The sequence below is a fragment of the Chiloscyllium punctatum genome, chromosome 38 (assembly GCF_047496795.1).
Source record: "Chiloscyllium punctatum isolate Juve2018m chromosome 38, sChiPun1.3, whole genome shotgun sequence".
Classification (NCBI taxonomy): Eukaryota; Metazoa; Chordata; class Chondrichthyes; order Orectolobiformes; family Hemiscylliidae; genus Chiloscyllium; species Chiloscyllium punctatum.
In genome coordinates, this window is record NC_092776.1 from 48648215 (window position 1) to 48674587 (window position 26373).

At 40.1% G+C, this 26373-nt stretch overlaps 1 protein-coding gene across 1 annotated transcript in view; it reads right to left on the reverse strand.

The window, feature by feature from the left end:
- Positions 1-26373, reverse strand: part of papss2b (3'-phosphoadenosine 5'-phosphosulfate synthase 2b) — a 79165-nt gene that overhangs the window by 28533 nt on the left and 24259 nt on the right. Inside the window, exons 2-7 of the mRNA XM_072557838.1 lie at positions 14274-14388; positions 13158-13393; positions 10122-10260; positions 7648-7766; positions 4328-4441; positions 2083-2194 (exon numbers count right to left, since the gene is read on the reverse strand). Of these exons, the coding sequence (XP_072413939.1) occupies positions 2083-2194; positions 4328-4441; positions 7648-7766; positions 10122-10260; positions 13158-13393; positions 14274-14388 (835 nt within the window). The remainder of the gene's footprint in view (positions 1-2082; positions 2195-4327; positions 4442-7647; positions 7767-10121; positions 10261-13157; positions 13394-14273; positions 14389-26373) is intronic.

Genomic DNA, 26373 nt, shown 5'->3' on the forward strand with positions numbered 1-26373 from the left:
ACTGTTCAAGACATTGTAATGTGCAGATAGTATAATTGGTGGCAAGTGTGATGGTTGTTATGTGCTCAAGTAAATACCTTTACAGCTTGCTCTCAGCATTTCCTGCTGAACAGTGCGACGCATCCACTCTTTGCTAATCTCCCACAGAATCACAATAATTTACTAAGCTCTTGCCTTGTGATATCCATGTACTACACAATCTCTTTGCTCTGTTGTCACTCAAATTAATTTCCAGCCTTCACAAGCCCTACAAATGGAGTTACCAGCTCTGCTTGGTTTCATCATGTGACCTTCCCTCCAGTGAAAGTCTTTTCTCCATCCAACAAGATTTTTACACTGGATTGAGTTGGATAAGGAAATTGAATTCTAGTGTTCATAATATAGGAGGCCATTCCACCCAATACAACAGCTGTACTTCAACTTAAATCATTTACTCTCATCTTAATTCCAGCCCTTTCCACATATCCATTTATTTTTCCGTAGTTTCAAATATGTATTCAATTCTCTTTTAATCATTTTAAACCATTAATGCACAGTAGTGTAGCCTGTGTTAAAGTGTGAATTCTAGATTAGACTCTTTTAATCTGCTTCTTCTGTTCTTTATTATAACTCTTTAGTTTTTGATGTACCAGCCATTGGAAACAACCTCTACCCTCTCAAGACCTTTTATAAATTCATAAACTGCTATTAGTCTATTTCTGCTCTGTTACAGCAAACAGTTACAATTTTCCAAGTATTTTTCCATAACTACATTTTCAAATAGTTGTACTCTTTTCAAGTTCATCTTTGTTGTATTTATTCCATGGGTTTAATGGTCTTTCAATAATGTTGTGTCCAGAAACTCAGACAATAAACCTGGAGGCTAACCATTGACTTGTACAAAGCCAATGTGTCTTCCTTGTCTGTTATACTAACTGCTCCCACATATGAAACCTAGAAAATCTTTGTGCTTTGTGAACGTTTTTGTTAGTCTTGGTTTAGATCATTAAAGATTTTCCCATCTGCTCCCTAGTTCTCCACTTTAGTATGAGTCATAGGTGTCAGCTGTGGCTCACAGGCTCTTGCATTGGCCTTAGAAGTTTGCATTGTAAAGTTCTACACCAGGAAAATGAAAACTGTAACATTCTAAAGCTGTTCTGGGGGACTGCTGCACTGCTAGAGGTCCACTCTTTTGGATGAGATGTTTAACCAGGATTTCAACTCCCTCCTGGATGATTGTAAATGATTCCATGGCAACATATCAGCAGTACAGCAATGGAATTATCTCATTTTCCTGGCCAATATTAATTGCTCAACCAACTCCATTAAAGATACTTTTCCTTTACTGTTTGTGCAACATTGTGTGCAAGTGGACTGGAATATTGTCTACATAACAGCAACAATTACATTTTTAAAACACTTAGGAATTGAATTGACTTAGGATGTCCTCAGATCATGACAAATGCTAGATGCATCCTTCTTTCTTTTACCATTTAGGATGTTATCTTTACCAGTATTCAGTGTGTTTTTATGCATCTAATACTTAGCTCCCAACTCCCACTGAGCAATGTGTTCTGGTCCTCTTTCTCATAGTTTGCCACCATCTCCCCAACTTGATGCCATTTCCGCACTCGGCAATGTCATTCCTATTGTGTCTTTGGGAAAATCATTCATAGAAATAGAAAGTTAAGCCATCACAGCACTGATCCCTTGAGAGGCATCATAAGTTAAATCAAAACCACACACAAATCCATTGTCAGGTTTTCAGATTGCTTGATAGTCTTGATTCATGCAGTTAAATTCTCCAACAGCATGTGTCTTCATCTTTGCAACAGTGACTTGTTAAACACCTGCTAATTCTTCACTTCAAAAACTGATGGTGCAGGGAGGAACTGATCAGACCCTCTACTTCTTGCAAAGATCATTGTGCAATGAAATCTGTGAGCTTGACTGCTGATCTATAGCCCCAACTTAATTTTTCTTTCAATAGCCTTTCAATATTGGGAAATAAAAACGCAACAGAATCCTCGGAAAACTTCAAGCAGTATGGAAGTTGACTGTAGCAGTATACTGGCAGTTACAGTGGCATTCAGCAATTCTTACCATCTAACAGAGTCCCAAAGTGCAGAACCTGCAGGAATTCTCTTTCCCTCATGAAGCCTGATAAGGGAGTGGCCCAACCTTCAGACAAGACCTGCACCCACTGGAGATCCAACTGTAGACAAAACAAACTATTGAGTGAATACAATGTGCAATTAGCTCACTGTATTTACAACAAATATTAACATAATGATTTCAATTTCTTCTAGTCATATGTATTCAGAGGTAGATTTACTACCAGAATTTGTCACAATATCTAATTAAGTTTTAAATAATGAAATTAATTAACTTTCATTTGAATAACATTATGTCTCCTGCCTCCTTTTTCAGTGCTTTTTGGTTGATGATAATGTGAACACTGCCTGAAATTTACTTGTTCTATGACACACTAGTTCATACGGTGACCTGCATTTTTTCAACTTTTAGATTAGATTACTTTTTTTTTAAGATTAGATTACTTACAGTGTGGAAACAGGCCCTTCGGCCCAAGTCCACACCGCCCCGCCGAAGCGCAACCCACCCATACCCCTACATCTACCCCTTACCGAACACTACGGGCAATTTAGCATGGCCAATTCACCTGACCTGCACATCTTTGGACTGTGGGAGGAAACCGGAGCACCTGGAGGAAACCCACGCTGACACGGGGAGAATGTGCAAACTCCACACAGTCAGTCGCCTGAGGCAGGAATTGAACCCAGGTCTCTGGCGCTGTGAGGCAGCAGTGCTAACCACTGTGCCACCATGCCACCCACTAACTTCTAATTAGATTTAATTGGATATGGATACAGGGTTGAATATGTCATTGAAAATTCTGCTAACGAATGTGCCTACGAACATTAAAGTAATTTGGGGTGGCACAGTGGCTCTGTGGTTCGCACTACTGCCTTACAGTACCAGGGAGCTGAGTTCAATTCCTGTCTTGGGCGACTGTGTGGAGTTTGCACATGCTCCCCATGTCTGCGTGAGTTTCCTCCAGATACTCTGGTTTCCTCCCGCAGTCCAAAGATGTGCAGGTAAGATGAATTGGCCATGCTAAATTGCCCATAGTGTTAGGTGCATTTGTTATGGGTAAATATAGGATGGGGGAGTGGGTTGCTCTACAGAGGGTCAGTGTGAACCTTTTGGGCTAAAGGGCCTGTTTTCACACTGTAGGGAATCTAATCTAATTACCTATTGAATAAAGGGGCTTACTTTGATTGGATTATGTGAATAGTTAACTACTATTTCTTGTTAATTGTTCTTTGTTTCACCAGTTAATTGGCTAATTCAGTGATGAATTTTTCAATAAAGAAGGGCTGGTTTTCTCCAGTAACAGGAGGTAATTCAAGAAGGGGAGAGAGTAGACTGTAGTTTGCCCTGAAGAATGAAATGCAAATAAACAGTTGCGGAAGGGTGGCATGATGGCACAGTGGTTAGCACTGCTGCCTCACAGCGCCAGAGACCCGGGTTCAATTCCTGCCTCAGGTGACTGACTGTGTGGAGTTTGCACATTCTCCCCGTGTCTGCGTGCGTTTCCTCCGGGTGCTCCGGTTTCCTCCCACAGTCCAAAAACGTGCAGGTTAGGTGAATTGGCCATGCTAAATTGCCCGTAGTGTTAGGTGAAGGGGTAAATGTAGGGGAATGGGTCTGGGTGGGTTGCGCTTTGGTGGGTCAGTGTGGGTTTGTTGGGCCAAAGGGCCTGTTTCCACACTGTAAGTAATCTAATGTAATCTTAAAAAAAGGCAGATTGTCTCCTGTTTCTGTAAATGGATGACTGAGGTACAACAATATTCCTCATAAAACTGAAGCCCCCTTGTTTTCTACAAAATGCCTGTTTTAAACTTCATTGCTCTGGTCTATAATGGTCTGATACTTGTACATGCCATAATGGTAACCACAATCTTAGGCCTTTCAAAATACTTCAAACATGCAGATCATGACACAGTTAAATCACACAGTTATAGATATAGACTGATAGGAGAGAGTTGTAGAAAGCAATATGGCTTCTTCCTGTTGCACAATATTAACAGTTACCATGCAGGAATCGGACATCAGTAAATGTTCAATCACTTTTTGTGAAAAATTCTTTGCGTTTTGATCACATGCAGGCAGATGGGATTAGTTTAGAATGACATCATGGTCAGCACAGACATGGTGACCCATTCCTCTGCTACACTGTTCTGTGTTCTAATACACATCTGCTTTTTGTTTAACTGCATTGTTAGGTAAGACAAGAATGTTAAGGGTGGAATAAAGCAAAAGGTACCTGTGTTATCTGCAGTGTGGGCAGAACTTGGGCAGCAGCACATGCCAAGTCCAGCTTGTTTTCAAAGACAAAGAGTTCCTTCACTTCTTCATTTGCAGCTGGAGGTACAATGCCCTTTGAGTAACAATAAATACATTAGCTCTATACTCTGCTGGCTTGCCTCCTAGAAACAATGAATGTAACACATAATTAATTTTCATTTCAGAATGGGTTCCAGAGTGAGTCCATCTAATAAAAACAGAAACTGCTGGAAAAGCTGAGCAGATCTGTGCAGAGGATCAGAGTTAACATTTCAGGTCCAGTGATCCTTCCTCACAACCATTCTGAAAAAGGGTCACTGGACTCAATATGTTGACTCTGATTTCTCCCCATAGATGCTGCCAGACCTGCTGAGATTTTCCAGCAGTTTCTGTTTCATGTTTTTATACTTCCAGCATTTGCAATTTGTTTGTGTTTTTTTCAAATTCAGTCCATCTAATGTTGTTCATCAGAACGAATAACTAGTGTATGGGTCCAAACTAACATCACTATCTGCTGTCCCAGAATTCATATAAACAAAAATTCTAGCTTCTAGCTCAAAATCCAAACTGCACTCTCATGGCTCAAGGCCACAATCACAGCATCTCATCTGTAGCAGGGAGTTCTAGATATTCCTCACTGCTTACAGATACCTGAACTCTTTCTCTCCACTGATGCGTATGAACTGTCCTCTTCCCCATTCACTCTCTAACTACTTTCACTTCATGTTTGTTATAAAATGAATTGGTTCTTTTTAGAACTGGAAGTGAAGACCTTTTACCTATTCATGAGTAACTACCAGAAAACTACCGCTTACATTCCTGGGCTCCATCCTGCATGCAGATTGATTTTGAAATGCAGCAGTCCAAATGAGCTCCCCTTTCTTTGATATCCAAGTTGAGAAATCTGCCAGGCCTTTCTCTACTACTAATTACTAGAAACCTATTTTCACTAATTCACTAGTTGGGATTTCTATATTTTTAACTAGGGCCTGAGTTATTTGCTCACCATGAAAGCTTGATGCCGAAATAAGGCACTTCAAAATCATCCTGCAAGGTAATGGCTACCTTGGTCTGATTATTTCTGGCTTATATTGTACAAACCCATGACGGGTCTAAGGCTGTCAGTTTCAATCCTAAATAGTGTCCCATCTACCTCAGATTGCCCTGGAAGGATAATGTATCTCAGAAAGGTTGAGCAAATTGTGACATAGACAGCAGCAACACAGGTAGTGTTTGCCACTAACTGCTGTTGCTGCTGTCAAGCCAAATAAATGTTCTGCTTATAGCCCACATGAGTAATGTGGTACATGAATGAGTGTCATGATTCTGCAATTGGAAAGCATCTGCCAAACAATCCCAAGTGTGCTAAGAATTACACTGACAACCAATTTATGAATGATAGTTGGACTGACAATCCTGCGCACTTCTGCGGATTGAAATCTAAGCACATATTAATGCACAAAACCCTGTATAGAAAAACAAATGTACACGCATTGGACCCGCTTCACTTTAACACAATAAGTAATAGCTATTCTATGATTCAGTTCTAAGGGCAATTCCTTGATTGGTCACAGCCAATCTGCCAACTTTAAACATGAACAAAGTTCAGCGTTTAACTGTCAATCATCATTTACTAATGCGATCTCCATGGCAACACTGCTACCAATCACATTCATTTGTCAACTGATCAGTATTCTCTCCTCATACAAGGTAACACCTTATTCCCCTTTACATTGATATTATTGGGATTAGCCTGATGATTTCAAGATTAAATGCTTCAATGAAATGTGTGTTTTTCAGCAATACACAAGTTCATATTACCAAGAAACAATTTGAAATACTAAATTGTTGTTTTCTCTAAACTGCTCCACATTCAAAGGAAGGAAACTAAAAATAATTAATTCTTTAACAACTTTTTTGCAATTTTTATTGGAACAAATTTTATCACTGAGTCTATTATTGATCATGGTGATGAGGGAACTACCTGAAACTGCATTTGCTTGACTTACTACAAACAGTTCTCAGTCTGTTGAGGAATTGAACCCACATTTGGTGAATAATATTTAACTTAGAAGAATATTGTGGGAAAAACATTTCGGTGTGGGATCATGTTCAAGTAATGACCAAAATTAGTGAGTGGCAAAAATAGCCTCTTTATTCAGTAACTGCAGGAGTTCAGGGCGGCAATAGAATCCCGAAATATAGTTTTTACAGTAGCCTCTTTATACACAGTTCTTACATATATTAAAATTCCATTGCTATGGTGTTATGTTGTTTTATCTCTTGTACACAAAGGTCTGAGGGGCTTCTGTCCTGGGAGACAGGAGTTGGGTTAAAGCGGGTGCTAAGTGCTAACTCCTGATGGGATTAAGAGTGTCTGTCCAGTCTGCTTGTATGATGAAGAGGTGTTAGTCCTTTTTGTCTTTTAGGTTAGTAAATGTTAGTAAAAAATACTAGGCCTATATGCTGTAAATAAGTTATAACTTGTACCTGTACTTAATAAATGAATAAAGGGTATTAGACTGATTACCACAGCTGGGATGTGAGATTTGTTTACTATTTGCCAATGTGAGTTTCATTCATGCATGCAATTTCACATAAGCCCTGTGTTGACAGTTAGTTTAGTCTATCTTGCAATAGTAAAATACACTACAGAACCGTGGTTTCATGAATGAATGAATGAAACCGTGTTATATTAAAGAATAGGTTAGTAAAGGGTTATGAATAAACGAACAGGAGCTCAGTATTAATGAATATAGTGAGCTGCTGAGTGAGTTAGGGGGGAAAATGAGGACTGCAGATGCTGGAGATCAGAGCTGAAAATGTGTTGCTGGAAAAGGGCTCATGCCAGAAACGTCGATTCTCCTTCTCCTTGGATGCTGCCTGACCTGCTGCGCTTTTCCAGCAACACATTTTCAGCTCTGATGAATGAGTTAGCAAAGATAACCTATAACACAATATCTCACATCAGCCAGAGTAATTGCTCTGGTTTTGACTGCCAAGGTGGGTCAGAAAGAGAATTTTTGCTTTTATTTCCTTACATTGCCTTGGATTTTCACATTTCTAGGTGGATCCCATGGTTTTGGATGGGGTCAGGAATGTAAAACACAGAGCAATGAGCTTCATAGCAAAGACTAGATGGACCAAGGGATCTTTTCCTGTCTTATCATTATTTGTGTGTTTTCAGAAATAACAAAAAAAAACAATGTTCACTCTGAAACAGCTGTTGACTTGTAAGCTGCTATTTCATTTTCAGAAAGCTAGGTATAACTTTCAACAATACTGAGACATTTTACCTACCCTCTCTTCTAAAAGCTCAACCAGTTGTTGGATACATTCATTCACAGATGTGAGGTTTGTTTTCAGCACCAGCTCTGAACTTTCTGGCTTCTCATATTCTGAATCAATGCCGGTAAATCCTAAACAAATGAATAAAAGAAACTGAGCGAAGCAGTGGAGAATACTCTGTGACTTGAAGACATGCATATGCAAATCCCTAAGCTGTCAGCAGACTTGTTATTGACCTAAGACACTTCCAAACATTATATAACACCAACCATTCATCTACTCCAAAAGCCCAATGGATTACAAGGTCACTGTGTACCATTACATAAACCAAAAGTGCCCATGTGCTGAGCTAGCTGTCTGAATCAGGGCATTAGGACAAAGCATGACAATTTAACTTGGAGACACTTGGCCAGGGGACACGTGTTTCTGCTCTCAATTTGTACTCGGAGTGAATGGGAGTTAAAAACACCATCAGCGTTTCATTGTGATCCCCGCAGCAATTTAAGAAGTCTTTGTGTGCTTACACCAGTGAGCCCAGGTCACATCCTGGCCCCAGAAGTGGTGTACAGAGGATGATGCACTTCTGAGATGGTATAGAAAGCTCAGGAGTCTCATACTTTATATTTCACCTATTAACTTTAAAAAGATAGAACATGCAACTCCTCTGTTTGCATCTGGAGTGATAAGACCTGAGCTCCATTCATGATCCTTGAAAAAAATGCTGAGGGCTAATTTAGTAGGGAAAGTGTTTCCTGGGTAGAAGATGTTTCCACTTGTGGAGCCAGCTAAATGCAACAGTAGAATTTTACATTTTTACGTTAGAATTCTGAGGACATGTATTTGCGGTTGGTGTGGTGGAAGGGTTTTTGAGGGGTATGTTGCCAAATTCTACAATTGGTTTTCTTGCCACTTACTTCCCAATCCCTGATCTCCTTGCAATTCTATGGCCAAAATGACGAGCCTAAGGGTGACCCATACACCCTGTCCCCCATTGAGGCTCTTAACAGATAAATTACAGGTCACTTAAGGGTCACTCAACATTGGCCACAAATCTTTATTTAGCGGGAATAGGTTGGTGACCAGGATGGGAGGCGGACACTCAGAAGGTTAGTGGGAAAGGGAGTGGAGTTATTTCTGCTTCATAGGCTCCCTTTTCCAATTAGAATCCAACCCCCACCACCCTATCATGTCAAGCTCTACCTCGTGGAGGTTACCACCATCCGCTCCCCAACTCCTTTGCAACAATGTTCCTCACCCTGTTACATTCCAGCAGTGTCTTCTGTCTTGGTCCCAGTGGAAGGCGCTTAGCTATTTCTTTTCTTGGACTAGATACAGTTTCAGTATGACCATCAGCCTGAATGTGGTACTGGGACCAGAGAGCTGGGAGATTGCAGTGGGGTGAGTGACATATCAGCCATAATCAAATAATGGAGCAGATAGGCTGAATAGCCTAATTCTGTTCCTATGTCTGATGGTCTTTTTGGTGCAGAAAATCCTGCCACTCTGCCCCAGGGTCACTAAAGTAGGATAGCCACTAAGAAACCCTGCCAGGATTTCAGGAGAAATCGTTTAGTCCAGAGAGTGTTTAGAAAATGGAACTCACTACCATATGGACAGGCTGAGGTCAATAGTACAGATCCACTTCATGAATATTTAGAATTATCCATGAGGGTGGAAGGACCATTAAGGCATACTGTGAGACGGAGTGGGCAAGTGGAGACATGTGAAGCATAAACAAGGTTAGAGTGGTGCTGGAAAAGCACAAGTCAGGCAGCATCCGAGGACCAGGAAAATCGATGTTCCGGGCAAAAGCCCTTCATCAGGAATCAACAACCTGATGAAGGGCTTTTGCCCGAAATATCGATTTTCCTACTCCTCGGATGCTGCCTGACCTGTGGTGCTTTTCCAGCACCACTCTAATCTTGACTCTAATCTCCAGCATCTCTGTACCCACTTCTGCCTAGTGAAGCATTAACAGTTGGGTTAATTAACCCGAACTGAAAATCTAGGTTTGGAAAATTTGAGCACTCATGCTTGTGCATTACGGCAATGGGGCAGCAGAGTGAACTTGTCCCTTTGGACATTAAACTGGAATGGCCATTTCCTCACAAATAGTTTTCTAAGATTTGCATTGTCTCTGCTCAAAGTTCAAAATCAGTGCAACTTTGACTGCAGTTGTTTAATGTTCCTGCATTCTCTGTGCAAAGCCACTGCAAGGTCATGCTGTAGATTAGAAGTAAAATACCAATACATTTTTTTTCCGTGTCTTATGGACAGCCAAACTAAATGAATACTGTTTCACTGCACAAAATAGGGCTGCGTGTTTACTGTGCAGATACTCTTGAAACTCTTCACTTAACTGATAACCATCAACAATCCTCAAAGCTATAATTTGCAGTAGTAGAGAAAGGTCTCACAGCTATCAGAGAATATTGAGTCAATGGTATTATCACAACAGCTCTTCATTGATAGTACGAGATTGATACCTTTGATTTCTCCTGCTCTAGCCTTCTTATAGAGACCTTTCACATCACGACTTTCACAGATATCTAAAGGAGCATCGACAAAGACTTCAAAAAATGGAAGTCTGGAGGTCTCATGAATTTTTCTTGCTTTTTCGCGATCCTGAAGATGGAAATGAATATACCAAATTAATACTGTTTATTTGTGATAGTCGTCAGAGGCCACCGACGCTGTCTTGTGATCCAGTCAGCCCAGGAAGTAACTATATTGTGCTGAAGTCAATGCAAAGCAAATTATTCAGATAATAAATCAGGTTGTTTTAATTGTACTCCATGGTTTAGGATAACATTGCCCTTCTCAGTATTTCAGATATATGGTTTAAGTGGTCTTTGTTAAAACATGTCCTGTTAACAATACACAGTAACACTTGAAGTCAGCAGCAAATGCTCTGTCTGATAATCTCTATGGATATATTTTATACATATCGTCAGCTTTTCATGATAACACATTAATATAAGAGCTGGTGAGGGCTTCAATAATTAAAACACCCATTATAGTGAGCATTGTAACGAAGGCATCAAATGAGGTGTCTCCCTCCTAAATGACCTTGACTGAAACATTTGAAAATAATATCTTAAAGATCAATTTGCTTCTTTCTGCATTGGCATTTAACAATTAGAGAGAAGCTTGGACATTAGTTTCTTTAAAGTTGACAGTTCTGAACAGTTAAATGTACTTATTCATCCAACAATTACATCTCTTGTGAACAATCATTTATCAAGTCTGAAATTCAGGAAGTAAGGGTCAATGGATTGGATGTACCCAACATTTATTAAAATATTTCTAAACAAATATTGATTTTTCAAACAGAAAGGTAGATTTTAGAAACATACCATTTTTCGATAGAAACTAATATTAACTTTTTTTATTCATTCACAGGATTTGGGCAACATTGGCTAGGTCAACATTTATTGTCCATTAATTGTCCAGAGGACGTTAACAGACAACCAGATTGTTGGGAGTCTGGAGTCACGTGTCAACCCGAGCAGTTAAAGACATCAGCTTCCCTTCCATTAAGAACATTAGTGAATCAGAAGGGTGCTTTAAACAACCAACAACAATTTCATGATCTTCATTAGACTCTTAACTCCAGGTTATTACTGAATTCAAATTCCACCATCTGCCATGGCAGGATCTGAAGCCAGGTCCTCTGAACATTTCCTGGGTCATCTTTGGATTAGTAAACTAGTGATAATACTACTAGGCCATTATGTCTCCTGTATATTCCATGTAAAAGGGACTTTGGTATGTTGGTAATTAACTTTCCAATGTACAATAGCTGTATATGGAGGAGTTCAGTATATCTGGAGCTTTCAAAAGGTGTGCCACTTCCCTCTCCTACTCTCCTGTTTTTGAGCCGCAGACCTAAACATTCCTCTTTGATTAAGAGGTTGGATAAATCTATTCTGCAGGCAACTCCATAGCACCATAAAATGTTGCGTCTTCATTTATTCCCAGGATGTGAATTTCTTGAGAAACTCCTTTCCAGCAGGTATTTTCCCTCCTCTCAAAACGTTTGGCCAATAGCAACAGTTTACAGAGAATTCATGAAAGTTGTTAAATTTCAGATTCAAAAGTATAATGCTGACATGTTGAATTAGACATTGTTTTAAGAGGAAGATGGTCAGCGACCTCAATATATATATATATATATATATATATATATACATATAATTAACTTGATTGTCTGCAGGATGGAGACCAAAATGAACTTACATAATAGAACATGTCATTTTCTTCTGTCATGCTCACCCCTCACGAATGTACAAGTTAAATATGAGTTTATGAAGGCTAAACCCAAAAGAGGAACGTCACTGGAAAAGAACATGGAGTTGACTTTTTCTTTCCTGCTGGCACACATGGAACTACAACTGACGAAGCTAATCTTGTCTGGTCAAGGCTTCTTGAAGTCACTTAAATACAAATACCCTCTCTGACTATATATTCCTGAAACATAATTTTTGTTTATATTTGTGCATGGGATCAGGGTTAGGTCAGCATTTATTGCCTGTCCCTGTGTGGGCGGCATGGTGGCACAGTGGTTAGCACTGCTGCCTCATAGCGCCAGAGACCTGGGTTCTATTCCCATCTCAGGCTACTCTCTGTGTGGAGTTTGCAATTTCTCCCGTGACTGTGTGGGTTTCCTCCGGGTGCTCCGGTTTCCTCCCACAATCCAAATATGTGCAGGTTAGGTGAATTGGCCATGCTAAATTGCCAGTAGTGTTAGGTGAAGGGGTATATGTAGGAGTATGGGTCTGGGTGGTATACGCTTCGGCGGGTCGGTGTGGACTTGTTGGGCTGAAGGGCCTGTTTCCACACTGTAAGTAATCTAATTGTCCAGAAGGCAGCTACTAGTCAACCACATTGCTGTAGATCTGGAGTCACGTGTAGGGCAGGTCAGGCCAGGTAAGAATGGCAGATTTCCCTTCCTACAGGATGTTAAACCAAATGGCAATATCTTTAGCCCAGAACAAATGTAAGAGAGAATGCTTGGAATCCTGAAGCCAAATGCATACCAATTCTGTAAATCCAATCTTTTCTTGAGTGCGAGTTTATCTGTGCAACTGGGTATGGTCATGTACACATTTGGCTGCTAATTTATTAACATTTCTCTTTCTTTGAAAGCTTACAAGAAAATGTGGCACACAAACAGAAGTTGCTGGAAAAGCTCAGCAGGTCTGGCAGCATCTGTGAAACAAAATTAGAGTTAATGTTTCTGAGGAACAGTCACTGGACCTGTAATGTTAACTCTGATTTTCCTTTACAGATGCTGCCAGACCTGCTGAGCTTTTCCAGCAATTTCTGTCTTTGTTTCTGATTTAGAGCATTCGCAGTTTTTTCGCTTTTTCAGAAGACCTGTCTGTTATCTGCTTCTGGAAATTATGGAACTCAGGGGTTAAAGATTAGTTTTAAAACGCATTGACTTCAGTCAATCAAGACATGGAAGAAATCATAGCTAGGTCTCTCATGTCTAGAACACTTCTGTCCAATGAGCTTACCTTTGCAAAGGGAGAGATGAAACTAGTGATGCAGACAAGACCAGCATCTGCAAACAGTTTGGCCACCTCAGCGATACGCCGGATATTCTCCTCACGGTCCTCAGAGGTGAACCCCAGGTTTTTATTCAGTCCTTGTCTGATATTATCACCATCCAAAGAGTAACAAGGAATACCGTGGGTTACCAAGTACTCCTCCAGTGCAAATCCAATGGTGGTCTTTCCAGCGCCCGATAGACCTGAACAGGAAGTACTGATGTCAATGAGATGGAATGAGCTTTCTAAAATTCCCAAATGAAAGATCCACAAGTATAATCACCATGTCTATATCACCATGGGGTGATACGGTGGCTCATTGGTTAGCACTGCTGTCTCACAGTGCCAGGGACCTGAGCATGATTCCAGCCTCGGGTGACTGTCTCTGTGGAGTTTGCACATTTTCCCTTTATCTGTGTGAGTTTCTTCCCACAGTTCAAAGATGTGCAGGTTAGGTGGATTGACCATAGTATTCAGGGATTGTAGGTTAGGTGCATTAGTCAGGAATAAATGTAGAGCAATAGGGTGGGGAAATGGGATTGGGTGGGAAACTCTCTGGAGGGCTTGTGTGGACTTATTAGGGTGATGGACCTGTTTCCACAGTATAGGGATTATATGATTCTATATTACTCCACACATTTACTATAAAACCCAGTGGTGCCAGCACCATTGTTCCAGGCAACATTCTTCTTCCTATTAAATTGATTCTCACTTTTACTACAATCTGAGATTACTGTCCTCCCTTTCTAGTTTTGGTGCTGCAGGTTTGAGCTGTAGTTTCAGGAGCAGGAGCAGGACCAGCACAATACTGCAAGTACTGTATTAACTGATTGGAAGAGTACAGGGCACTTTGTGTCTTGGACACTATAAGATTAATAAACTGTTCTGGAGTGAAGAATGTGACATCTTTATCTTAGTTATGTTGATGAAAAATCACATGTGCTCAGAAATAGTCATAGACAATTAAAACAGAAGATGCTGGACAAACTCAGCAGGGCTTGGTATCAGTGGAGACAGAAACAGAATTACCATGGAGTGCAATATAACCTCTCTTTGGAATCCTAGTCTTGGATAATGCATTACCTGTCAGCCAGACTGTACAACCACGGAATCCACTACGGGTGCCAACTATTTGGCCTCTCTTGTTTCGACTAACGTGATGGGACTGGTAAACCACATTGGTGGATTTGTGAATTTCCTGTAAGGGAAAAAAAAGTGTTACATATCAGCAATTTTCTGACAGGACACTTTACCAGAAATACACCCAGTTTTCCAGAATTACTATATATTAGAAGACTAACAAAGAGAAAATAAATGAAAATTCTATTTGTGCCGAAATAAAGCAAAGGCACAGTCATGAGGCACATTCTTTGATGAATGATACTGGGAAAAGAATGATTGAAGACTTCTGTTTGTTTAAACTTGTCCTAGCTGATTAACAAAAACAGGATGCAGTAATTTAGGAGATACCATTCCCATATGTTTATTTACTAAAACTAATCTGCAATCGTAAAACAGGAATGCTGGATGCTTATCAACTTCAGTGTAAAACACATGCAGATCTACAGTCTCCGAATAGAAACATAAAGCATTCACATAAAATCTTAAAAAACATCAAGGGCCACAGTTAAAGAGTCAACCACATTGCAATGGCTCTGGAGTTCATGAGTTGACAAGACAAAAGGTAGGTCAGCAAATTTCCTTCCCTAAAGGATATGAGTGAATCAGTTTTTTTAAAGAAAAGTTTGACAATGGTGTCATGCTCACCATAAGATTTCTGATCTATTCCAGATATTTTCTTTACATTTAATTTCACCATCTGCATTGGCAGGATTTGAACTCATTCCCCAGTACATTAACAGTGGATTCTGGATTCCTCGGTCCAGTGATATTAACACTGCACCATTGCCTCCAGTAAATTAAGCCAAATTGTTGGCACATGTAATGGATTCCATGGTTGCACTGTCTAACTGACAATAAATATGTTGTCAAAGACTAGGGTTCTGAAGAAGTGACATACTGGACTTAAAAGATTAATTCTGGAGACCAGCAGCGATGTTAAGAAGCGAGTTCCAGGATTTTGATCCAGTGACAGTAATATATTTCCAAGACAGGATAGCACATGGCTTTGGGGGAAACATGCAGATGGTGGTGCATCCATGTATCTGCTTGTCTTGTCCTTCTGGATGATAGACGTTACGGGGTTGGAAGATGCAGTCTAAAGAAGGATTGATGAATTACTTTGTTGCATCTTGTAAATGGCACATTCTGCTGTCACTGTGCATTGGTGGTGAAGTGACTGAATGTTGATGGTGTGGATGAGGTGCAAATCAAGCAAGCTGCATTCTCCTGGATTGTGTTGAGCTTTTGGAGCATAGTTGATGCTGCATTCATCCAGACAAATGCAGCATATTCCACCACACTCCTGACTTATGCCTTCTAGATAGTTGACCGGTTTTGGAGAGACAGGAAAGGAGTACCTCACTGCAAAATTCCTATCATTTGATCTGTTTTTGAAGCCACAATATGCATAAGACTGGTCCAGTTCAGTTTCTGGTCACAGAATAGAGCCTTACTGTTTGATAGTGGGGGAGGTGGACTGCTTCAGTATTTAAGGAGTTGCAAATGGTGCTGAACATTCTCTAATCATTAGTGAACATTCCCACTTCTGACTTTAAGTTGAGGGAAGGCTATTGATAAAATAACTGAAGCTGGTTGGGCCTAGGACACTACCCTAAGGAACTCTTGCAGTTTTATTATCCGACTGAGATGAGTGACCTCCAACAAACCACAACCATCTTCCTTTGTGCCATGTATGACTCCAACCTGTGCAGAGTTTTCCCTCGATTCATAGAACATGGAAAATAGGAGCAGTCGTAGGCCACTTGATCCTTTGAGCTTACAATCCTGGCTAGTCATCCAACTCAGTACTCTGTCTGCACTTTCTCCCCATAACCTTTGATCTGAAGATGCAGCCCTAAGAACTATATCTAATTCAGTCGTGAAAACAGTCAATACATTGGCCTCAACCACCTTTTGTGGTAGTGAATTCCACAGACTCACCACAACATGGGTGAAGACATTCCCCTTAGTCTCCATCTTAAATGGTCTCCCCCTTATCCTTAGAATCTGATCCCTGGTCCTGGAACCCCTGCTCATTGAGAATATTCTTCCTGCATTTACCCTGTTTAAAGTCTCCACTGGTTGGAATCACACAAGGCACAAAGGTTGTGGTTTGCTGGACATCTCAGTCGGACAGTATGATTGCAAGAGTTCCTTAGGGTAGTGTTCTCTGCCCAACCAACTTCAGTTACTTTATCAATAGCCTTCCCTCAACTTAAAGTTAGAAGTGGGGATGTTCACTAATGATTAGACAATGTTCAGCATCATTTGTAACTCCAAATACTGAAGCAGTCCACATCCCCAATATCAAGGGTTATGATTCTGTTCTTTGACCAGAAATTGAACTGGACTAGAATTTCATAGGTTACCATGAGATCTCCACTCCTTCTAAACCTGGTAAATATAGTTATAATAGATTTAGTCTATTGAAACGTCAGTCCTGACATCCCAGCAATCAGTCTGGTAAACCTTTGTTGCACTCCTTCTAATGCCCTTCCTCAGATAAGAGCAAAATTGTATACAATACACCAGATTTGGTCTCACCAAAGTCCTGTACAATCAGGAAGACATTCCTGTTTCTGTACTTGAATCATCTTGCTATGAATACCAACATACCATTTGCCTCCCTCACTACCTACAGCACCTGCATGCTTACTTTCAGCAGCTAATGTACAAGGACATCCAGGACTCATTGTCCTGCCTCCTTGCCATCCAGAACATAATCCGCCTTCCTGCTTTTGCTACCAAAGTGGATAACCTCATATTTATTCACATTATATTTCATCCACCATGCATCACCCATTCCTATTGACTCCAGTTTTGCATAGACTTCCTGGATGTTGTACGGGGTCAAATGCTGTCTTAAGGTGAAGTACAGTCACTCTCACCTCTCCTCTGGAGTTCAGCTCTGCTGTCCATGTGTGGACCAAGGCTGAAGTGAGGTGAGGAGCTGAGTGACAATGCCAGAACACAATGTGAACGTCTCTAAGCACTTGCTTTGCAAGTAGCTTTTGATAGCACTGCTGTCGACTCCATCTATCATGTTGTTGATGATTCAAAGTAGACTTATTGGTTGCTAATTTCTGGTTTGGATTTTTCCAACTTTTCACGCACAAGACATTCTTGGACAATGTTACATATTGTTGGGTACATGCCAATGTTGTAGCTGGACTGGAACAGTTTGGCTCAGGGTGTGACCAGTTCTGCAACTCAGGCCTTTAGTACTATTACCAGAATGCTGTCACAGCCCTTAGCCTTTGCAGTATCCAGTGCCTTCAACCATTTCTTCATATCACTGGAGTGAGTTGAATTGGCTGAAAACTGGTTTCTGTGATATTGGGGATCACTGGAGAAGGTTGAGATGGAACATTCACCTGGTTGACTCTACTTCAAAGATAAATTGATTGCTTTTCATCAGTTTGAAATAGAAGCCAAAGACAAGGGTAAAACATTTTGGATAAAGAATGATTTTTCAACATACATTGTGGCACCATTCAATTAAGCTTATTTGCTATTCAATAATCCCATCCTAAAGCAACATGACCTATGGCTAATTATGAGATTCTTTCATAATGAAAAAGGTCTTTCAATAACATCGTATTTCTGCACTAACTCCTCCCTTTTGCATTTGGGGTCTACCATAATGCAATTCTTAAAGCCTTGTCTTCAGGCTGCTGCTTTCTTAACCAACTATTAGTGGTGCATATCAAATCAAACTTAAACATGGAATCATTAAATTCTTCTTACAGCATTCCTCTAGTAAATTGCACTTCCTTGTGCTTCGCCCAATATATACTGCAAGAGAACACGGGAGATATTGGTGCAATCACAATCTGTGTGGAACATGGTGCAAAATATAAAACAATCATGGAGGAGGATATCCATCTGAATTCCTGGGCAGCTTAATGCTGTGTTCACTTGTACAACAAGCTTATTTTCATGCCAAATTTGTTGTGCATGAAATGATTGTCATATATTTCTATAAAGCAACAGTATGTCAGCTTCAAAAGTAATTCCCTGGTTGTGAATTGGGCTTTTAGAAGTTGTGAAATTTGTTATATAAATATAAGCTTTATTTGGTATGACTACTTAATTTGACAGCTCTCAATAGAATTCTTATATTTCTTATTGTAGCAATCAATAAGTGATGGAATGATACCCATAGGTAGCATTTTGCTCCTTATGTTGAATGATTGGAAGTGCTAACAAGATAATGAGTATTGCATTTGTATTGCATCACTGCTCGAGGGGTTTAAAGACTACTATGATTAAAAATGAAGGCAATAAAGAAATTAAAAAGGTATTTTTTAAACAGGTCAGTGGAAGATTTACAATGCATTGAAATTAGTAGTCAGCACTGGATGATGTACTGGGACATTTCATTCTGTATTGTCCATTATGAGCCTGTCATATGAGTTTTGAATGAGTTAGAGTTTGAGATGCCAGGTTATCTTAACTGATGCAATCGCCTATGAAATGTGCACTGCATGTTATTCCATGAACATAGAGTCATAGAGATATACAGCACGGAAACAGATCCTTCGGTCCAACCCGTCGATGCCGACGAGATATCCCAACCCAATCTAGCCCCACTTACCAGCACCTGGCTCCTAACCCTCCAAACTCTTCCTATTCATATACCCATCCAGATGCTTTTTAAATGTTGCAATTGCACTAACTTCAACCATTTCCTCTGGCAGCTCATTCCACACACATACTACCCTCTGCATGAAGAAGTTGCCCCTTAGGTCTCTTTTATATCTTTCTTCTCTCAGCTTAAACCTATCCCCTCTAGCTCTGGAAGCCCCCACTCCCAGAAAAAGACTTTGTCTATTTACCCTATCCATGCCCCTCATTACTTCATAAACCTCTATATGGTCATCCCTCAGCCTCCGACGTTCATGGGAAAATAGCCCCAGCCTGTTCAGCCTCTCCTTATAGCTCAAATCCTCCACCTCGGCCACATCCTTGTAAATCTTTTCTGAACCATTTGAAGTTTCACAACTTGGGGCGGCACGGTGGCACAGTGGTTAGCACTGCTGCCTCACAGTGCCAGAGACCCGGGTTCAATTCCCGCCTCAGACGACTGTCTGTGTGGAGTTTGTACATTCTCCCCGTGTCTGCGTGGGTTTGCTCTGGTTTCCGTGGGTTTGCTCCGGTTTCCTCCCACAGTCCAAAGATGTGCAGGTCAGGTGAATTGGCCATGCTAAATTGCCTGTAGTGTTAGGTAAGGGGTAAATGTCGGGGTATGTGTCGGGGTATGGGTCGGTGTGGACTTGTTGGGCCGAAGGGCCTGTTTCCACACTGTAAGTAATCTAAAAAAAAACATCGTTCTGATAGATGTTGTCATTAAGAGAAATGGGAGTGGCCTGGAATGGAGGGAACTAGTAAATAGGATACAATTTGTCAATAATTTTAAGTTACCACAACACAAATTACACAATTTTTAAAGGTATAATGCAGAGTTACTTCAGGTCTCCTGCGAAAAATATGTGATTTAGATATATGCAAAAATTGCTGTTGTTTTTAGTAAACTTTTTCACACCCACATACTTCCATTGAGTCATCTATCCAAGACTTTATGGTGGTATGTGGGTGTGAAGGAATTTAATTTTCAACTAGGTCAGCCTTATTCAAACCCTGATTTTAAAATCAAGTGTCACAGTGTGTGTCAGAGTGCAGATGACTAAAATCCTCTTGGAAGGTTAATGGGAGTTTGTATATGTGTTGGGGTTTAATGACACCAGCAATCAACTGGTAATTACTGACTCTGCATGCTCACCTTTAGATTTTCTTATTCTGCGCATGTGCAATAAAAACAATGCAAAATTTTGTTCTAAACAGTCTACTTGACATTTCTTTACATTTATCAATATATTCTTTCATGCAATTCTTTTCACTGTGACGCATTGCCAGTTTTTTTTTTAAACGTGTCTTGGGTGTTAGCAGACATAGTTGAAATATTAAAGCATTAGCCATGTCTGAGCAAATTTGCAAAAATTTAGTTAAAAGCTTCTCTACTTCAAAGGAGAGCTGACTAAAATCAGATGTAAGAATAGTTTCTCCTAGGATGAGGAGTTTATTCAGAGCTGTTAAGGGAATATGTTAGCTCAGTGTAATCAGTGCAGTTTGTGAAAGCATCTAGACCAGGAATGTTTGGTTAGAAATCAGCATTGGTTACTTGAAGCTGAGAAAGCCTAAAGACTCAGTTGTATGAGTCAAAGAAAAAGACCTCATAGCTCACAGTACTGGAACTGCAAAGAAGCAGTTAACTCAACCTACAGGTTTGATAGGGAGGAAAATCTCACTGGCTTTTGATTAATGTAAAACGATGGTGTTGGGGGAATGGATTAAATTTTGTTTTGCCAGATGTTGGAACTGTTTTAAATTGTGTTAAATATGGATATTTTAGTTTGTTTCCTTTTTCTTTTTCTGTCATTTACATCATAAACGTCTGTTTTGCAGCCTGGCTTCGTGCTTATAGCTCAATGAAAGTCCACCACATTAAGTTAAGCAAAATAAAAATCCATTAAGCTATATTTCATTCTAGGATTTGACTTGTCCAGTAGTAACATTAGCTGGGATCAAAACTTCATATGAACGATCATTTACTCATATCATGCTTGTGACTTCAAGCTTAAGTCTTCCCTAGTTTAGGGGCTGGTTTCTCTTTGACTTTTGGAATGTAATCATTGTTATACCATTGACAAACAAATACAAAATGACATTTTTGATTGATTGAATCTAACTACCAAATAAAATGTGGCAAGCCAATACACTCTGGACACAGGATACAAAACTATCTTAAGTGTCTTGCTTTAGTTAGTTGTAGAAGGTAAGAAAATACATCTTTCTCTCTAGGATCTCTGCATTCCTCAATTCTTATCTCTTCCATATTCCCAGTTTCTTTTGCCCCACCACTGGCAGCCATGGATTTAACATACTTGGCTAATCCTCAATACCTCATTCTTTTTTTAAGACATGCCTTCAGCTTGCTTGCTAACCAAGCTTTTTACCACCTGACCGAGTATCTCCTTACGTGTCTGATAATACTCATGTTAAGCACTTTGGGGCATTGTTCACGCACTGCAATGGTAGCTATTATTACTTCACCTAATTTCTTAGTCATTGTTAGTGAAGTTTGTGCTAATTACGGTTTCAGAAATTGTTCTGGTCTGGTTCATTTATGAAACCAATTGTCTGAATGCCTTGTTGTAGCAATCCCTAGCTGCAGACAACATATTGATAGAAAATAGTGCCAAATGAGAGTGAAACGGCAGACTGAAAAGATGTGAGTGAGTGAGAGCTCAGTTTTCAATGAGCAAAGTGGAGATTGGTATCACTGTGATAATTTCAGAAATCCAAAAAGGTGAAGCTGGGGAACAATGCATTGGTTAAACAAGAAGCACTTCACAGGAGGAACAAAGTGAGGGCATTCATTCAACAGTCTCTGAAAACATAAGACAGTTTTCACAAAGGAACTGTATGAATAGAGGCTGATACTTAAGTCATTTAGAAAGTTTGATCTTACACTGTGCCATTGTTTTACAATCTTGAAGTTTTAGGTCTACAACTGTGCATATTGTTAATTTGAGCATTATAAAATCTAGGTCATAGCTCACTGTAAATTGAGCCCTTTGCATGACAACTGATAGGGTGATAAAATAAAAGCTGTAATAAGTAACAACTGGAACTAGGATACCACACCAATTTCACTCTGGCGAAGATTAAATGGAACTGAATTACCATTTCCATCATTGAAACAATAACTTTTCACATCAGAGTATAATTTCATGAAATTGCTCCTTTTTATAAATTCAGCTCAACAAGTACAACATTCCAAACTGATTAATTTTACATTTGGGAAACATTTTATGTGATTGCACCAACTTTAATGACAACTCAGTCTAATTTTTTCCAAAAGAAGTACTCCTACCAAAGTTTCTGGTGATTAGATATAATAAAGTGGACACAAAAAAATTCAAAGCAATGTTTCGGCAGCAAGCAAACAAAAATAATTTTTGCATCTTTTCTATCTACCATTGGGTTAGAAGGGGAATTGAAATTTCATTTAGAAACTGGTTTACAATATTGTCTCTAGGTTATTTAACCTTTACAATATTCTTGAGCTTAAATGTGTGCATTTTATTAAATATAATAGATGGCTAAACAAATATTCATACTACCCGTGGAACAATGTTAATTCGGAAGAGTCAAAATATCAAATGAATATCAAGTGCTAACAACAATGTGCACAGGCTCAATGAGGTTGATAGGATGGGGATAAGATGCACCACAATAGGAATCTAGAATGTGTGGGGAGTGAAAGAGGGGCACTGGAATGTTAAAGAAAGAGAGATTTTGAATCAGTTCATCAATATTTCACACCAAGTGGTAAGACAGTGTATTGTGACAGCATTGAAAGGATATTTCAGAGGGACATGGACACAGCCAGAAGATCAGTCTTTGAAGTGGGTCAGAAGGAATGGAGATTGAGAATTGAGTAAGTGAGTAATTTGGGCTGGGATGCTCAGCTGGAAATGATTACCAAGGTGGGGCCTGCTTTGGAAGCAATTTTAGGATGAAGACAGAATTCCAGATTTGCTCAAAACTACAAGACTAGCAAACATGGTGGGAATGCGTGGTGTCAGTTCAGAGGTTCAAAAGCCAGTTCAACACAACTTGAGTCTGCTAGTTAGACTGCATTTTCTGGTGCATGCCAGTGGGCTAAGATATCCATGTGTAGTATGGTCTGTGTCTGAGCACTAGCATGCCATAAAGGACACAGTTGAAGAACTACTCCAGGTGTCCCCTGTGTTGCAGGTCAATAATCCCTCTTTTTTGTGAGTGCTAGCAGTCACCTTGTTAACTAACCAAACAAAAGGAGACAGGACAGCAAAGGGACTGTCACCCTGAATTCTGGAATTCAGTAGAACAACAGAATCTCGAATCACTTGCAAAACTCAGTCTTGAAAATGTTCAACTACCAATGTCAATTCTATTAGTAATCTTTATTGCAGCTGTTAAAATATTCAATTACCTACTCTTCACGAACTATTCAGAGACTGATTTGTATGTTTTCTTTAACCATTGTTGTTTTGGAGTCACCACCAATTTCAAATCTGAGTGTTGCACATTAATTCTTCTTATGTTTAATAACTAAGAACCTCACTCTTTGTTAAAGCAAGAAAGTATGTTGAAATTATCCCCTTTTAAAGCATAAGTTCAATTGGGCCTGAGAGAACACAATCCACAAGGGAGGGCTCTATTTTAAAATTAATGTTTTTGCAACAAAGCGAATGGTTGGGTGAATGAAGGGCAGTCAGTTTGTTCCTCCTCACCTGACAGGTCAATGATTCAGGGTATCCTGTCTGGACCTAGAACAATTTGGGGAACTTTGTCCAGGGACTGGACATGACAAATTAAGAGCTTGTCTGGGATTCCAGAAGAAAAAGCAGTCAGTTTTCCTGATGGATTCTGTACGGAGTTGAAACTTCAGGTCAGGTTTGGATACATTGCTGAGTTTATGCACCATCAAGCAAGCTGCATGGAGGCTGATAGAGTCAGGAGCACAGTTCATTGCTGAGTACTGAGAGGGTGACTTTCATTGAGCTGATATTGAACTTTTGGAAGATTTGCTTCATTCAAGATGACTCTGGCAATAAAGTAGCAAACTGCATGTTCTCCATACGCTCAAATATCTAACGCATAGACTTGAGACTAGGGAGATGCCTGCTGTACTGAGGCAGCAATAGCTGGAGGGCATTCAGGATACATGGTAGTAAAATGAGGAAAGACAATGGCCTTTCACCAGACTATTAATTCAGAGACCCAGGTAATGTTCTGAGGACCCAGGTATGAATCCTGCAGGGGTAGATGGTGGAATTTGAATTCAATAAAAATCTGGATTTAACAGTCCAGCGACAATCAATCATTGTCGATTGTTGGGAAAACCCATCTGGTTCACGAATGTCCTTTAGGGAATGAAGCTGCCATCCTTACCTGGTCTGACTTACATGTGACTCCAGACCCACAGCAATGTGGTTGACTCTCAACTGCCCTCTGGGCAATTAGGGATGGGCAATAAATGCTGGCCTGGCCAGTGATGCCTTCATCCCATGAATGAAAGAAAATAGTATTTCAGCAGACTTACATGGGGTCGTGGTTCAGGAAATGCTGCTGAGTTCTCTTTCAGGGAAAGCAAAAGAAAATGGATGGACACAGTAATGGCAAAAGTTGATTAAGTTGATAAAGCATTGTTGCAAAATTAGTAGTTTCCTAGTCCGCATACTAGTTCTATCCTAATGTGAAAATGTGGTGGAGAGTTGCTAGCGTGAAACAAGCCAACATATTCAATCCCCAGCTGGGAACCCACTGAATCCCGACTGCTAATTGTGAAATTGTATTATTTTCCTGGTATTAACCACCTGTATGTGAGACTGCATTGAACATAACCCTGATATACAGACCGAAAATCCTTTCTCTCTGTCTTCAGCAAGGGCCCTACTTTAGAAGCGACTTAACCTGAACCTGTTTTGGTTGAGTTTCAATCCACATGACAAACTGACTCCTCACCTCGATCAAAGTTGGCAAGCGATCCCAGAAAAATAATGAAATTGGCTGATATGGAAATACAGTCACTTCTGCTATAATGTATGCTTCTTCAATGCAAATTGGCTTTAACGTGATTGAAGAATTTAGACCGTTATTTGTAGAACACGAACTTTCCTTACCTGTACTGGCGATAATGCAGTTCTGGCCCCATTAGGTTAAATGGTACGGCTACTGCGTGATTTTGTTATAACGCATGATCGCACAAAAACGGACCTATTGCGTTATATCAGAACTGACTGTATTCACCTTGCTGCCATAGTATATATGGCTTACTTGTAAAATAGAAGGCTGGCTGTGAGTGTAAATATACTCGGTATTCAGAAGTCTTTGGGGATGTTCCGTTATGCGCGCGCGCGCACAGATCAAGGTCACGTGGTGCTCCGCTCCGTTGCAGAGCAAGGTCATGTGATACTCTTGCACGCTGGAGGTGTGCGGGGAGGTCACGTGATACCCTGTTTCGCGCCCCGGAAGAGTGCGGAGCGGTCACGTGACGTTCCGTTTCGCGGGCCAAGGAGGTCACGTGATGCTCCGTTTCGCAGGCAAAAGAAGGTCACGTGGAGTCGGACATCCGGGAATGTGAGGTGGCAGAGAATGGAGTTAGATCAATAGTCAATCAGAAGATAATTTTACCTCAGTGTTTGTATGACGTTTTTTATTGTATAAAAGACTAGGTCAGGGACAGAACGGGGTCTTACTTTTTGAACTGGCACACTTTGTGGTTTGTCAGGGACAAAAAGGTTTAGACCCAGAGCTCTGAATGCTTTATCTACTTACTGTTTAAAATAAATTAAGAGTGTGAGACTGAATATCTTCTCCTATTGCTTCATTTAAAAGAACACGCAGGACTTGGCTCACACATAGAAGAAAGTAAGTTGATAGATTGAGCTAAAGTCCTACAAGAGCTAGACCAAGGCAGGTTAAGGGGAGATCAGTCAAGTTGTACCAGATATGCTCCTTGGAGACGTATATGCCAATTACTTTTATTGAACTCACCTTGCAGGAAGCCAACAGGTCAGGTTGAGCAGCAATTTTACATATTCTAGTCATGAGTTTTAATTTGGTTCACAAATCTCAAAACTCCAACACAGTGATGACTTGTTCCTCCTATTTAACACTGTGTTCTCACCCAATTAGCCCTTCAATAAAACATAACCAGTACCTCCTCCCCTTCAATCGGACTCAGACATTCCTGCCTTTGGGATTATAACAAGGTACATCTCAAACAGCCTCACAACAGCTACTATTCCACTCAAACCTCACTGCACCAAGATGAACAGTTCAATTTTCTATATGAGCAACCTTCAAGACCTTTATAAAGCAAAAAAAGGAAACGTTGCATCCCTCAGCACTAATCTCCTTAGATTTAATAGGTATACGTTTAGTACAAAAGCATAGTCCATATATCAAGAGCATTTGTTGTTAGTCTGTACTAAAGATTACATTTACG